We start from the raw sequence: 14,801 nt of genomic DNA on the forward strand, positions 1-14,801 counted from the left end.
CTCAGTAGCTCCAGAGGGGAGCCACGTTGGTCTGTAACTGGCAAAACTTAAAAAACAACGAATAGTCCTGCAGCACCTTAGAGACTAACAAAACAGGTGGATGGTACCATGAGCTTTCGTGGGCACAGCCCCCTTCCTCATATGACCGGTGGGCTGTACCCACCATCGCTCACAAGACCATCAACCTGTTTTGTGAGTCTATAAAGTGCTACCAGACCATTTGTTGGGTTTTAAGTTTATCCTGTTACAGACTGACTCGGCCTCCCTCCCCCCCTATCAGCTAGAGTGCTCTTGTTACATGAAGCTGAGAGAGAAGGTGCAAATTGTTCTTAAGTGCCCGTTGTTTGGTTTTTAAGTCATCAGGATGTGGCAGGCAGGGTGCTGGCCAGGGAATGTCTTTGTTCAGACCTTTGTGACCAGTCCCCAACCTGTACATGAAGTTCAGTTCCAAGGCTTCCCTGTGTAGTTGGCGTATGGAATTGGCCTGAAACAACCTGGTGACTTGGAGGTCCACTAACGAGTGCCTGGGCAGGACAAAGTGTCTCCAGCAGGTTTCTGTGTGTTGCCTTTTCGGAGATCTCATTTGGGTCTGGTCATTCTTTCCCGGCTGTCCAGTCTGGCCAATGTACATGGCAGAGGGGCATTGCTGGCACAGATCATATTAGTGGATGTGCAGTTAAATAAGCCTCTGATATGGTGGCTGATGTGGACCCAACCACATGCACACGTGTGCACACACATGCATGCGTGCACACACATGCATGGACATGCACACACGCACATGGATGTGCGCACACATGCATGGACACGCACACATGTGCTTACAGGTGTGTACACATGCATGGACATGCACACGCGCGCATGGATGTGCGCACACATGCGCACGCATACACACACATGCATGAACACGCAAACACGTGCTTATGTGCGCATGCACATGCATGGACACACACACATGCATGGACATGCACACACATGCACACGCGCACGCACACGCGCACGCACACACGCATACACAATGTGGAGCTCTGTGTGATGTCCGCTGGCCTAAGAACTGTGACAAGAAGTATTGTTACAGTTCCATCACGGGGGCGTTTCCTGTCAGCAAATAAGAGCAGAGCCGATCCACCAGTATCTTCTCCGCCTCTTTTCCCACCTGTCATCAGCATGGGGGATTGCTGACCCTCCTGACACCGAGGTCCCAGGTGAGGTCAGAGCCCTGAGTGCACATCTCGGGGAGTTAGCGCCAGTGGGACCTTGCCAATGGCCTGGGAAAAGAGCGAGCGAGACAGATCCCCATTCTGAATGCGCAAACGGTTCCTATCTGTGCTGAGCCGCGGTTCCCGACCTTGCTGGCTAACGAGGTCAGGCGAATCCCCGAGGTGCCGAACTGGGCAGCAGTTGAGGCCTCTGGTATTTTGTTTGGTGCTGCCACTGCACCAGGGCTCGTGTACACTGTTGTGTGGAGGCAGAGCTGTGGCGTAGGGTGTGGAGGCAGCGACAGGCCTTGCTGGGCTCTCCCAGGTCGGGTTCTCAGCCCGGGGTTTTGTTCCAGAAATCTGCCTGCTGACGCGCGGCCGGCGCACGGCAAGCGTGCGAGCTGACACCTACTGCCGCCTCTACTCCCTGTCGGTGGACAACTTCAACGAGGTGTTGGAAGAGTATCCCATGATGAGACGGGCTTTTGAAACCGTGGCGCTGGACAGGCTGGATAGAATCGGTGAGTAGAGCGTACGAGACGACGCTACATCCCCGCTGCCATGGGCTCCCTTCTCCTCCAGTGGCTGCTTCCAGCCTCACTCTGCCCTGCCGCTTTCTGCAGGCCCTTTTGCCCAGGAGTAAATCCTTCCCTCCCCACCCCGTCCGCTCCATTTCCAAGCAGGAAACTTCCTCCGTTTCCATTGTCTGCGTCTCCAAAGGGTCTTTGTGGAGCACATCCAGCCCATCGGGCCCAGTTGGCAGGAACTCCAGATAATGTCGTGTCATCTCCACCATGAGCTGAGACGCGGGACCCAAGGAATGGGGCTTGAGCCCGATTTTGGTTGGTAGGGAGTAGCTGACCGTGTGCAAATGCCAGGGGTTTCCCACTGCTAAGAGCAACGGGCCAGACTGTGCCATCCTGACTCTGCTGGCAGTACTGTGGATTTCCAGGCAACTGTGTGAGGGCTAAGACAGTACTCAGGCTACACGCGGCCCGCGTTGCAGGGACACCAGCCAGGGTGTAATTCTGTGGACTAGCATTATTCATTTGTGCAGCAAGCCCTGGTTACAGCTGGGATTAGGAAGGACCCCTCCTGCCCGGATACACTATGGCCCAGTGCAGGTGCTGTAGCTGCAGAACACAAGGCCAGTAGTGCAGACGGGGATGTGCTGAGGGTCAGGGCCTGGGAGACTCATGCTCTTGGACAGCGACCTGCGGAACGCGACAGCCACGCGGCATGTGCTGAGTAGCCCGTGCCCGGGCATATTTGCTGTGATTAGGTGCCATGGGGATGGTCTCTCAACGGAGCCAAGGCCTAGCACTGCCTTGTGTGGGGGCACAGAGGGGGAGGGGTACGGTGTGCTGACCCCTGCAGGCGAAAGGGACACAGCTAAGGCTGACACCCCAAATGACGGTGCAGATTCCCCTCCAGAGACGGCGGCTGGGCCAAGTTGCCGAGTGTGTCGTAGGGTTGCCAGGTGTCCGGTATTTTTGCCTCCTGGCAGGGGAAAAAAACAGAAAATACCGGACATTTTGGGTGCCCAGTATTTTCTGATTTTTTTTTACCGGACAGGAGGCGAAAATACCGGACTGTCCGGGTCAATACCGGACACCTGGCAACTCTAGGCTTGGGCCAGGCCTGTATGCAAGGGTAGAGGGGCCTCAGCCAGCCCCATGCAGTGTCCTGCTTTCCTTTGGGGAGAATCTGACCGTCCACCATAATGTCCCCCCGTGGGAAGTGACACTGGCATTCTGCCTTGGGCAGGCACAGGCGGGTTGGAGAGGGGAAGGAAGAGGTTCCCTGAGACCTCTGCTCCTCTCACGAGGACATCCCAACAGGCCCAGCCATAACTTAGCCTAACATTAAGCCTCTCAAATGAACAGCGTCTCAGCAGATGCACCCAGAGCCCGATCAAACATTCACTGACATCAACGGCACAACATCCATTGACTTCAGTTACTTGTGGGGCAGCCCTTAGACAAAGTGTGGTCACTTCCTGGAGTCTGCTCTTCCGGTGCTCTGTGATTTGCATCAGTGTGCTGGGGGCTTTCAGACAAGTAAGACAAGGTGTGGGTCTCCAAGGAATTACTCAGTTCCCTGTCCTTCAAAGGCTGATGCATGCACTCAGCTATGCACGCGGAATAGCCCCACCAAAGGCAAAAAGACTCCTCACTGTGCACAACTAAGCTTTTGCAGAATCAGGGCCTGTATAATCACCCAGATGTACAAATCATGTGCAGTGAAACATACAACTGAACACAGCTACCTCTTTGTGAACAGACTGCAAAATTCCTTGCGCTCTGAAATGATCTGTTCCATTCTTCAGTGTGTAATTCTTGGTCTTCAGACTGTTGGCGAATGGTTACAGTTTATGATGTGTCAGTTACATAAATCACACCTTTCTGTTTCTTGACTGGATTTTAAAGTGGCTTTCAGTGACCATTCAAGCTTAAAATTAGATTTTCACAAGCATTTGCTTTTGTAAATCAGTCCACAAACGTTCATGGAAAGCGAACACAATACGGTTATGAATATAGTCAAATCAGAATTCACTTATGAATTAAAAAAATATTTGGGTACAATTTTTCCCTTTGTTCATTCTGCTCTAATAAATACTATAAATATATTTTATTGAAGTCATTTATTATTCATATCAAGGTCACCGGCAATAGAAGAGAAAGACAGTTATCTTTCTAATATCATATGTTGTGAGCCGGGACCCCCAATAGTTTATACGTCATGTATTTTGAATGCCCTAATATATTCTGATTCAAAAATCTTCTCAAATCTAAGTTAAGATTGCTGTAGATTTCCTCATGACAATGCCAATAGTAAAAACTAGGGCTGTCAATTTATTGCAGTCAACTCAAGCAACTAAGGTAAAACAAATTAACTAGTTGCACTTAATTGCAGTTTTCATCACATTATCTCACAGTAATATAATATCAGTTTAAATGTATTAACTATTTTGTATGTTTTTCTACATTTTCTAATATATTGCTTTCAATGATTATCGGTGTAGCTATAGTGGTTTAACTACAGCAGAATCGTAAAACTTTCCCGTGTAGACTGGTCCTAAAAGGAAGGGTGGTCGTGTGGTCAGGGCAGTTCAGTTGTGTCTCAGCAGACCTGGAGTCTATTCCTAGCTCTGCCACAGACTCCTGCTGCATGACCTTGGGTCAGTTCCTTCATTCCAGAGTGCCTCAGTTACCCACCTGCAAAGTGGGAGTAACAGCCCTGTGCTGCCTCTCGGGGTGCTGGGGACGGAGAGGAGCAGCGTAGGAATGGCTGTCTCGGTACCTACATCTCGAGATCGGGGCCATGAACAGGCACGTAAAAAGCAGGAATGACAGGACCTGGTGGCATAAGAACATCTAGGCAGCAATACAGAACGAACTGCGCCCCAAAGTGGAGTCACAGCATGAGAGGCTGCCCACCTCACTCACACGAGTAACAGCCAGTGAATTACTTGCAGGAGTAAAGCAGCCAGTTCAGCCCAGGAGGTTGCTATAAGGTTGTTTCTGGTACAGGTGTAAGTCACTCGGCCCAGGCGTTTCCATGGCCCTGGTTTTCAGGAACCACACAGCCTTAGAACAGATGCAGTTTGGGGGAGGTTTCTTTGTATTTTAAAACAACCTTGGCATCTGCCAGAGTACGGGGACTTTGCTGTTCCCAGTCATGTCCTGTGACTGACCTCACTGACTGACTATCATAATGGGTAATAAACAGGGCTCGACAAATATGCTTATCTACTCGCCCGTGGTGAGTAGATTTCAGCCGGTCGCCCTGTTCACCAGCGGTCCGCGCATGCGCAGTGGGGGTCTCACGCATGCGCGGTGCGGGGCTGGCAAGTGATTTTTGCTGCGATCATCGAGCCCTGGTAATAAAGATCTACTGGAATTAGAAAAGGGCAAGCTGTGGAACTCCTTGCCAGAGGATGTTGTAAAAGCCAAGACTGTAACTGGGTTAAATAAAGAACCAGATAAGTTCATATAGGATAGGTCCATCAATGGCTATTAGCCAAGATGGGTGGGAATGGTGTCCCTAGCTTCTGACTGGACCCTGGACTAGATGGACCTTTGATCTGACCCAGTCTGGCTGTTCTTATGCTCTTATGAGCCACCAGAATCGAGTGAGAATGTTGGAAAGGTGTGCAGATTCAAAAAGCACTTCGCTGCCCTGAATTCTTAACCTGCAGCCACTGGCCTCGGAGTGAACTGGACAGAGAGAGCTAGAATGGACATAGCAGCCAGTCTGCCCAGGGTCTGCACAGAATGTAACAACAGAAAGCGCGTTCTGAGGATTTGGTAGAAGAGCTGTTGGCGAGAGCTGATTATTCTTATTGAACCACATGGCCCATTCCCTGGCACCCTGAGGGTATGTCTACACAGCAAAGTTATTTCAAAATAACTATCCTAGCATCTACACAGCCATTCTGTTATTTCAAAATTATATTGAAATAGCGGAAGGCTTATTTTGACTTTGGTAAACCTCATTCTACAAGGAATAACGCCAATTTCGAAATAGCTATTTTGAAATAAGTACTGTGTAGACACTTATTTCGAAATAGGGAGCCTCCAGCCTTCCCAGGGTGTCCTGGTGGCCACTCTGGCTGGCCTCAACCAAGAACACTCCTCTTCCTCCTCCCCTCCCCAGAGCCCTTAAAGGGGTAGTCTCTGGCCACAGTGCCTGTGCCAGCTCCAAGCCTGCCAGTCCAGAGCCAGCATTCTCTGCCCCTGACCCAGTGGCCCCAAAACATGAGCCAGCAAGCCACTGGCAGCCAGCCCTCCACCGCTCCCCAGGACCAGTCTGCCAACTCCCAGGAGCCTGCCAGGGTCCTGGTCCAGGGTGGAGATCATGGACCTTATTCAGGCTTGGGGGAGGATGCCCCGAACATCCATGATCTCCGCACTAGATGAAGGAACACGGCCGTCTATGGCAGGATAGCGCCAGCCTGGCCACCAAAGGCCACATGTGAACCCAGGAGCAGATTTGCATGAAAATCAAGTTGGTCCAGCAAGACCCCCCAACCCTGGGCCCTGAGCTTCCTCTCCCCCTTCTTCCCCTTGCTTCCCCCTTCCAGCTCCCTCCTCCCAGGATTCCCCTTCCTCTCTCCCACCTTCTCTCTTCCCCTCTCTTACCTCCTTTCCCCAGGCTTACCAGAGTGTCATCCCCCGCCCCAGTTTTGTTAAAGAAAGAGAGTTTGTGTCCATGAAAATACATGTCTTTTTTTTGACATCAGGAAGGGGGATTAGGGAGGGGTAAGTGGAAGGACGTGAGGGAGGAATGAGACAGGGAGGCTCTTAGTGCTCCTCAGGGCGGAAGTTCTCCTGCAGGGTCTCCTGGATACTGACAGCCCCCGATGGGCCTCCCGGGTGGCAGCTTGCAGAAAGTGCAGCCAGGCTCGCAGCAACGTGTCCAAGAGAAGCACCAGAGTGCCCAGGGGCAGCTCTGGCTCCATGTTGCAGAGTGCTGTGGTGTCCCGAGTGATGGCAATCAGAGCACGCAGAGACAAAATGCTTTGCTGTCCCTCATCGAGGTAGACAAGCAAGCAAGGAAACCTGAGAACTGGCTATCGGGGGGAGTCCTTTTAAGCACAGGCCTCAGATAGCCTCAGGCAGCGGCCACACAAAGTAACTCCTGACCTGATGCCCTGCCGGACCTGGTTCCGGCCGGCCTTAAATGCGATTCAGCGTCCACTCAGTGTGGACGTGCTATTTTGAAATAGCAAAACACTATTTCGAAATGCATTTTGTATGTAGATGAAAAGAATCTAATTTTGAAATAGCTTATTTTGAAATTAGATATTTCGAAGTAACGCTGTAGTGTAGACATACCCTGAGGCTGTGTCTACACTGGGCCACTTATTCCGGAAAATCAGCCGCTTTTCCGGAATAAGCTGCGAGCTGTCTACACTGGCCCTTGAATTTCCAGAAAAGCAACGATGCTCTACTGTACAAAATCAGCCGCTATTCCGGAAAAACTATTCTGCTCCCGCTCAGGCATAAGTCCTTATTCCAGAACACTGTTCCGGAAAAGGGCCAGTGTAGACAGCCCAGTAGTCTTTTCCGGAAAAAAGCCCCGGTCGCGAAAATGGCGATCGGGGCTCTTTTCCGGAAAAGCGCGTCTACATTGGCCACAGATGCTTTTCCGGAAAAATGGCTTTTCCGGAAAAGCAGCCTGCCAATGTAGACGCTCCTTTTCCGGAAAAACTGAAAACGGAATAGTATTCCGTTTTAAGCATTTCCGGAAATTCATGCCAGTGTAGACACAGCCTGAGTGTGTTAGCTACAGCCAGATTAAGTGTCACTTCAGAGTTCTTTATGAAAGGAGAACCTTCTGTTAGTTAAGCTCCAGAATTTCACAGGCCTCACTGTAGATCAGGGCTCTTGAGACTCCACTGGGCATGTCCTCCAAGGCCTCCTTTAGTCAAGTGGCTGGGGGCTGTGCTTTGTGGAGAAGGAAGATCTGAGTTTGACTATTGTTGATGCTACAAAGTCCCACATAGTCAGGCCTCTTGGTGCTGTCGCTGCCAGGCTGTGTGATCTATGGGAAGCCACTTCACCTCCCCACACCTCGGTTTACCCAGCCTTGAAACACTTGAGACAATAATAGTCACTGGGCTGTTGAGAGGCCAAATCCCTTGGAATGATCCAAGCTCTCTCAGGCCCTAGGTTGGAAGATGCTACAGAAGTTCCAAGCACTAGCTAGTGAAGTGTTAATACAAGGCCTGCTGAGGGCAATAACTCACCACTCACCAGAGGAAATTTGCCCTAGGAAATCGGAAGTTGTATGTGCGGCTCACATGGCTTCTGGCTGTCGGTGGCCAGGGTTACAGCTGCTATGGGTCCATCAGCGAAAACGTGTAGAACTTCTCCAGAAAACTGCAGGGCCGTGCAGCGTCCAGGAAACTGCACTTACGAAACAGGTCCCCTCCAGGGGAGAAATGAAAGAAAGTCTCGGCAGCCGCTTCAGGAGCTGCTCACTGACAGCTCTCGGGGATGAAACCGTTAATAATGTCTGTATTGAGAGTGTTGCTGTGAGACGGCAGCGTGACCTGGTCCGTTGAGGTGAATGAGGCAGGGCAGTTGTTTCAGGTGTGCTGCAGGCACAGGCAGACGTCACTGCTACTGTTACAGTCGGCAATGTGGACTGATAGTGAACTGGGAGGTGCAGGCAGTGGCCTCCAGTTGACACGCACTGGGAGTTTTCCCCCATGCGTTGCCAGTCAGACTGAATATTCCTGTCTCCCTTTGTTCTCCAGGTAAGAAGAATTCCATCCTGCTGCATAAAGTCCAGCACGACCTCAACTCCGGGGTCTTCAACTACCAGGAGAACGAGATCATCCAGCAGATTGTGCAGCACGACCGAGAGATGGCTCACTGTGCTCACAATGTCCAGGCAGCCGCCGCCGCCTCCACCCCAACCCCTGTCATCTGGACACCATTGATCCAGGCGCCCTTGCAAGCTGCAGCAGCCACCACCTCAGTAGCAATAGCTCTGACCCATCACCCGCGCCTCCCAACGGCTATCTTCCGTCCTCCGGTGTCCATCTTGGGTTCCTTGGGGCAACAGTCCAGCCAGACGCCAAGACAACTAAAACGGCTCCAGTCATTTATGCCGTCGGCCGGTCCTTCTGCAGTAGGTTCTCCGTCCAGCACGCCATCCCTGCTGCACACGCCCGGAGCAGAAACCCCCTCGTCGTCTTCCTTCCAAATCCAGCAACTAGCAGGATTCACGGCCTCTGCTGGCTTAGGCCAGTTCCACCAGGCCTCAGTGGGATCGCCTTCCCCTGGCTCGAGCCAGCAGTGTCTGGGTGGCACGTCGCCAGCGGGACCCAACCACTTTCAACAGGCACCTTTGGGATCTCCCTTAGGGACCGCTCAGCCGCCGCCGCTTGCCAGCAGCTCTCTGCCTAGCGGATTTGGCCACTTCCAGCAGGCCCCCACCAACTCTCCACCTCCTTCCTTCCCCCAGCTCTCCGTGGGCTCACCTAGCACTCTGCTCAGCCAATTCCAGCCCACCCCGCCCCGGCCCCCGCAGGTGGGGCTGCTCCAGCCGCTCCCGGGCAGTGGAACTTTGGGAGGGATGAACCACTTTCCGCTCCCTCCTGCTTCCAGCTCTCCAGCCTCTAGCTTAAGCCAGCTGGCACAGGCCTCCGGGGGCTCCCTTTCTGCGCTGTGCCAAACACAACCAAGTGCATTAGGGTCTGCGGCTGGAACGCTAGGGCAGCTGCACCAGGAAAGGTCACCGCTTGCCTCCGTGTCTCCACTGCAGCAGCCTGGCGTTGCCTCCCCATGTTACTCTCCTTCCGGCCTCAGTCCTCCCAGCCAAAGCCCAGCGGCCACGAGAACTTTCCCGTGTGCTCCGGCGGGGGCCTCGGGCTCCCATGGATCTCTGCTCATGCCTCAGACCCCCAGCCCACCTCCACAGGCCCTTCCACCCAAGAGCTCTCCACATTTGCCACCCGGGCGCCTGAGCCAGGACATCAAGTTGATTTCTGCCTCCCAGCCGTCTTTGCCCCAGGAAGTGGCCCAGACTCTGAGCCGGAGCTCTCCCCTTTCCTCCCGGGAGTCTGTTCTAAGCTTCTCTCCTTTCCCGGGGGGAGGGGCGGGACTTCTCGGGAGGCCGAGTAGCTCTGTCCCTGGGCGCATGACTTTGCCACGCCAGATGTCCTCAGGGTCTCTGCCACACCCGCTAGTGTTTGGGGCCAGTGCCGTGGTTGCCCCCTCCCTGACTGCCGGTGGGAGGAAAGAGTCTGTTGTGCTCCCCGGGGAGCTAGAACCTGTCAGGTCCAAACTGCCCTCCAATTTGTGAGGATTCCTCCTGGCGGTGTGATGCCGCTCGGTTCACACACCCTGGCTTCCCTTTCCCTTTCCCTTTCCCTTTCCGCCTTTGCCTTTCCCTTTCCCTTTCCACCTTTCCCTTTCTCTTTCCCTTTCCCTTTCCGCCTTTGCCTTTCCCTTTCCGCCTTTGCCTTTCTTTCTTTGGTTGGATTGTGATTAGCGATAAACAAACAAGATAACCAGGTATTCTTAGAGCTATAGATTTTTGGTCACTTGATTTTATAGAATATTTTACTATGTGGAGCAAAAGAAAACGAGGAAATTTAATCCACTGAGGCAATGCACAGATAACATGTGTGCCTGACTGGACCTTGTGAATGATCAGCCATAGAGCCACCAAAAGGGTTTCCAGCGGAGACCCAGGGCCCAGGTGACATGGGCGGGAGAAGGACCATTGGGCTGGTGCGGAGCTGGTGTGTTTTGGAACAGCGCGGCTGGGAGAGCTGGCCTGTTGTGTGTACACTGGGCAGTTTGCTGTGCACATCAGAAGGTCCAGATCCCCCAGGGGTCTCCCCTGTCCTGAGGGGCTTGCTGAGGACGTGGCTGGGGCCCGTAGGGCTGACACAGTTGCCTGTAGGGATTAGAATCGCAAGGGCAGGGGTTTGGGTGCATTGCATGCCCCAGCTTCTGATGCCTTCCCGCCCCACCCAGGTCTTAGCAGGAGCCAATGGCCGTTCCCTCCGGGTAGCTCCATCCCCTGGGTATTTCCAAAGGGGGGGGGGAGCGAGGCAAGTTGTGGCCGCTGCCTCACTCCCAGCGCCGGACTTGGGGGCATCCAGCAAGTGGTGGGACAGTCCATTTGCCTCCCCTCCCTCAGTGTGAGCAGCTACTCTGGGGGCCTCTGCTTCGAAGCACAAGGGCCAGGAGCTGGGGGCTGTCGAGTCCAGCTAATTCTCACCTTGCCCCTCCTGAGTTCAGGGAAGTCCAAGGGGGGGCACAGTGGCACGGCATCCCCCTGGCTCTCTGCCAGGAGCCAGAGGGAGCCGCCTGCTTTGCATCTCAATTACTGTCATTTAAAAGATGTCTGTTAAGTGCTGCCAGCAGGCCTGTGCTCCTCCTGCCTGGCTTCCACAGCAGTAACAGCCTGCAGCTGGTTGGCTGGGGCGCCACTCTGCAGGGACGTTGCCAGACTCGGGGCTGGGCTCCCCGAGGGGAGACTGCCCAGGTGGGGCCAGGACAATGGCTCGAAACCAGGAGAGGGTTCAGCCACTCGATGGGCGCAGCGCTGCCGATGCCCCCTCTTGCTTCACTTGCCTTTCTGTTTCTTAGACCAACAGGCGTCTCTGCTCCCCTCCCCGGTGCCCTCCTTCCTCTGCCCACACTAGCAGAGCCCCTCCCGGGCGCCATGGAAGGGAGGGGAAAGCAGCCTTCCCGCACAGCGCCCCAGGAACAGGGACAGCCCGAGGGAGAGCACCCCTCCTGGCTTTCCCCAGCTCCTGGAAAACCTGCCCGGCTGCTGGTTGTATGCCAGACGGTTTGCCAAACTCTGACACAGGTCTGTAGCTCCCAAGGCTGCAAACGTGGCTCAAGGTCTTTTGGTGGCTCACAATTAAGATGTAGTCAGCTTTGGTCTTCCTTAAAGGGTCAAGGGTATTCTGGAAATGTTTTCTACTAACTCAATACAGCTATATATGTGTGTGTGTATAGGTGTATATGTATAGAGTTGCAGTATACACAGCTATATACATATATACGATATACACATATATAATATATATATATATAGAAATATAATCCTAGTTTTAAAATACATGTCAGTTTTGACCCTCCTGTAGGGACAATCGGCAGGCGGCGCCTATAGTATATATACCTTGCTTTTGGAAACATATATAGGATCATCTGCCCAGCCCATCTGAAAACAGGAACCACTGACAGGGGGAAACTGACCAACAACCTCCCCCCCCCCCCCCGCCTCCTTGCTCAAGGAGACGAGAGGATCCCTAGAAGGAAACTTTGGGTGGTCTCTTTAAATTCCCCTCCTTGCCACATGCTGGACAGACACAGTGAGCGTCTTGAGAGGGTGGGACCTGAGCAGATGGCAGGGGCGGGGAAGGCGGGGACGGGGGGAGATCTCGCAAGAGACCAGCAGAACCAAGCCTTGGCGGTTGTGTTACTACTTGAATTTCGAATGAGGCCCAGGAAGGTTCAGACACACCCCTGGGCTGTCACTGGTGGACTTTTATCCCCCTCCGCCCCCATTCCATTTGGTGGACAGGCTGCATTCGAGCAAGTTTCTTTGTCTGGATTTTCTAGGGGACACGATTTGATCTCTGACCCTTAGCGGTGCAGTAGCTGATACTAGGTTACTCCAACTGGACCTCAGTCAACACGTCACGGTAGTGTGAAGTATTTCCTTTTAGTCTCTATTTTTTGGGGTTTGGTTTTGGTTTTTTGTGAGGAAGGGAAGAGTTGTAGGGGTGGGGTTTGGAATATAAAACAGACATAATAAAAAAACCCTTAGTAAATAACAAACTCCCTCTGGCTTGGAATCTGTTTACTTTAACCCACAGGAGAAGATAAAGAACTGACCGTACTGGGGGCTTTGTATTTTCCTTCCTGTGTGTACCCTGGTCTGTCTGTACTTTCCGAGATGCCCAAGTGATTTTGAAGGGGCTTCCTTTTTCTAGGAAAATAAATGAAATTAATGGGTAGCAGGTTTAAAACTAATAAAAGAAAGTTCTTCTTCACAGAGCGCACAGTCAGACTGTGGAACTCCTTGCCAGAGGAGGCTGTGAAGTCTAGGACTATGATAGAGTTTAAAGAGAAGCTAGATAATTTCATGGAGGTTAGGTCCATAAAAGGCTATTAGCCAGGGGATAGAAATGGTGTCCTTGGCCTCTGTTTGTCAGAGGCTGGAGAAGGATGGCAGGAGACAAATCGCTTGATCGTTGTCTTCGGTCCACCCTCTCTGGGGCACCTGGTGCTGGCCACTGTCGGCAGACAGGCTACTGGGCTAGCTGGACCTTTGGTCTGACCCAGTACAGCCGTTCTTATGTTCTAAAAGTAAATGGTTGGGAAACACCAACAACTGCCGACTAGGGAGGGCTGGGTGCTGTTACACCTGCCAGAGGAAACATGACAGACAGTAGCAGGGATTGACGTGTGTGTTCCTGGGGAGCCGCCCCCCCCCAAGTGTGGAACCCCAATGCGAGGTCCTGTACAAACGCAGCATGAGAAGCAGCCCCTGCTGCCAGAAGTTTATGCTTTGCCCAGAAGACAGAAGAACGGGGAGGGGGGAGTGTTAAATCCCCACTCTCGGGGGGCAAGGCTGGAATGTGCATGGGGCCCATTTTCTCCGGGGGGGCCTTCTCTGCAATCTCACTTTCTTTCTTTAAAAAGGAAGTTCACCCTGGAGCCTTTGTCCACATGGATCCCACTTTAGGGGTTCCTGCAGGTGAGAGGGGTTCTTGAGCCAGCAGAGCCTTTTGGGGCCACATGGGCATGTCCTCCTGTCCCCAGCCCAGGGCGCAGACAGCCCTCCCCTCTCAGTGCCCGGGGCAGGCCGTGCCCACCTGCTAGCTCACAGCACCCTTTTGCCCAGCCCTTTCCTGACTCTTCCACTTGTTTAGCTCAGGGAGATATTTCCGCCCTGTCCTTGTTTCCATCCTTTAAAATCCCCTGCCCAGGTGCTGTGGGGTGATTGCAGGCCTGCTGCCAGTGGGAGAGGCATGAAGTGAGGGCAGTAGCCACGGTGCCAGCCATGTGCCGCCTCTGTTGCTTGAGGAGCCGGGGCGCAGGGTGGCATAGAGCTGTTTTCCCCTCCAAGGGGTGTGGCCAGTAGCAAATGGTGGAGGGGGGGAAGGGAAGGAGGGGGCCCCTGCAATGAACTCAGAACACAACATATGGGTCTGCAGCACACGGGGATGGTCCAGGTGTTTGGGCACTAGCCAGAGACCTGGGGTCAGTGCCTTGCACCTCCTTGGTCTCCCCAGCTGAGCTTGGGCACGTCTGCCACTGGGGGCTGGGCAGAGAAACAGCTCGGATAGTGAGGGGTTCGGGTGCCGTACGCCTGCCATAGCTAGGTGTGCAGGGCAGTTAGCCCCCCCGGTGGCGCTGGGGTTAACAGGGCTACCAGCATATTATGGGATGGACCTGTGAGCCACCCTCTCAGCTCCCCCCCACCTTGCAATGCAGTTACAGAAAGCAGTAAGGACCCAGCCTGCAGCCCTGTGCAGCAGGCCAGTTGCTTTGCAATGAGTCCCTGGGAGGCTGTTTGCACACAACACCCCCAGCTTCGGTCTGTCCGCTTCACCCGGTCGCGCTCGCTTCCTGACCAGCCTACTCGCCATCACGCTTTTCCTTCTCTCCCACTGTGGCGCCACAGGAGCAGTGTCACCTCCGGGAACAGCATCTCCCCTGAGCGCTGCTCCCTCCCCGGGGAAGGTGCTGGGTTTGGCGCCCTGTCACCTGCCTTGATTGCACTTGTGTCCCTTAATCATCTGTGTGCTTCCCTGATTGCATTTCGTATGGTGATTGAGCAAAGCAAGCCCCAGCGCGGCAGTGACTGCTCCCTGCGGCGGGAGCCTGCTCTCTCTAGTGCCGGGCTCAGTGCCACACTGGGGCTATGTCTACACTGGCGGGTTCTTGCGCAAGAATCCACAGAGCGTCCACACTGCCCACCCTCTCTTGCGGAAGATTTACAGTGCGGCGTGGTAAGAGAGGGCGTCTTGCACAAGAGCTATGCTCTTTTTTAACAGGTGTAAGCTCTCTTGCGCAGGGGCTCTTGCGCAGGAGGGCAGTGTGGACGCTGGGC

General features: G+C 53.6%; 1 protein-coding gene across 1 annotated transcript in view; it reads left to right on the forward strand.

The window, feature by feature from the left end:
• HCN4 (hyperpolarization activated cyclic nucleotide gated potassium channel 4) overlaps nt 1-10,128 on the forward strand; it is a 93,679-nt gene extending 83,551 nt beyond the window's left edge. Inside the window, exons 7-8 of the mRNA XM_075897567.2 lie at nt 1,556-1,720; nt 8,467-10,128. Of these exons, the coding sequence (XP_075753682.2) occupies nt 1,556-1,720; nt 8,467-10,019 (1,718 nt within the window). The 3' untranslated portion in view covers nt 10,020-10,128. The remainder of the gene's footprint in view (nt 1-1,555; nt 1,721-8,466) is intronic.
• Nucleotides 10,129-14,801: the final 4,673 nt, after the last annotated feature.

The sequence above is a fragment of the Pelodiscus sinensis genome, chromosome 14 (genome assembly GCF_052426305.1).
Source record: "Pelodiscus sinensis isolate ZL-2025 chromosome 14, ASM5242630v1, whole genome shotgun sequence".
Classification (NCBI taxonomy): domain Eukaryota; kingdom Metazoa; phylum Chordata; order Testudines; family Trionychidae; genus Pelodiscus; species Pelodiscus sinensis.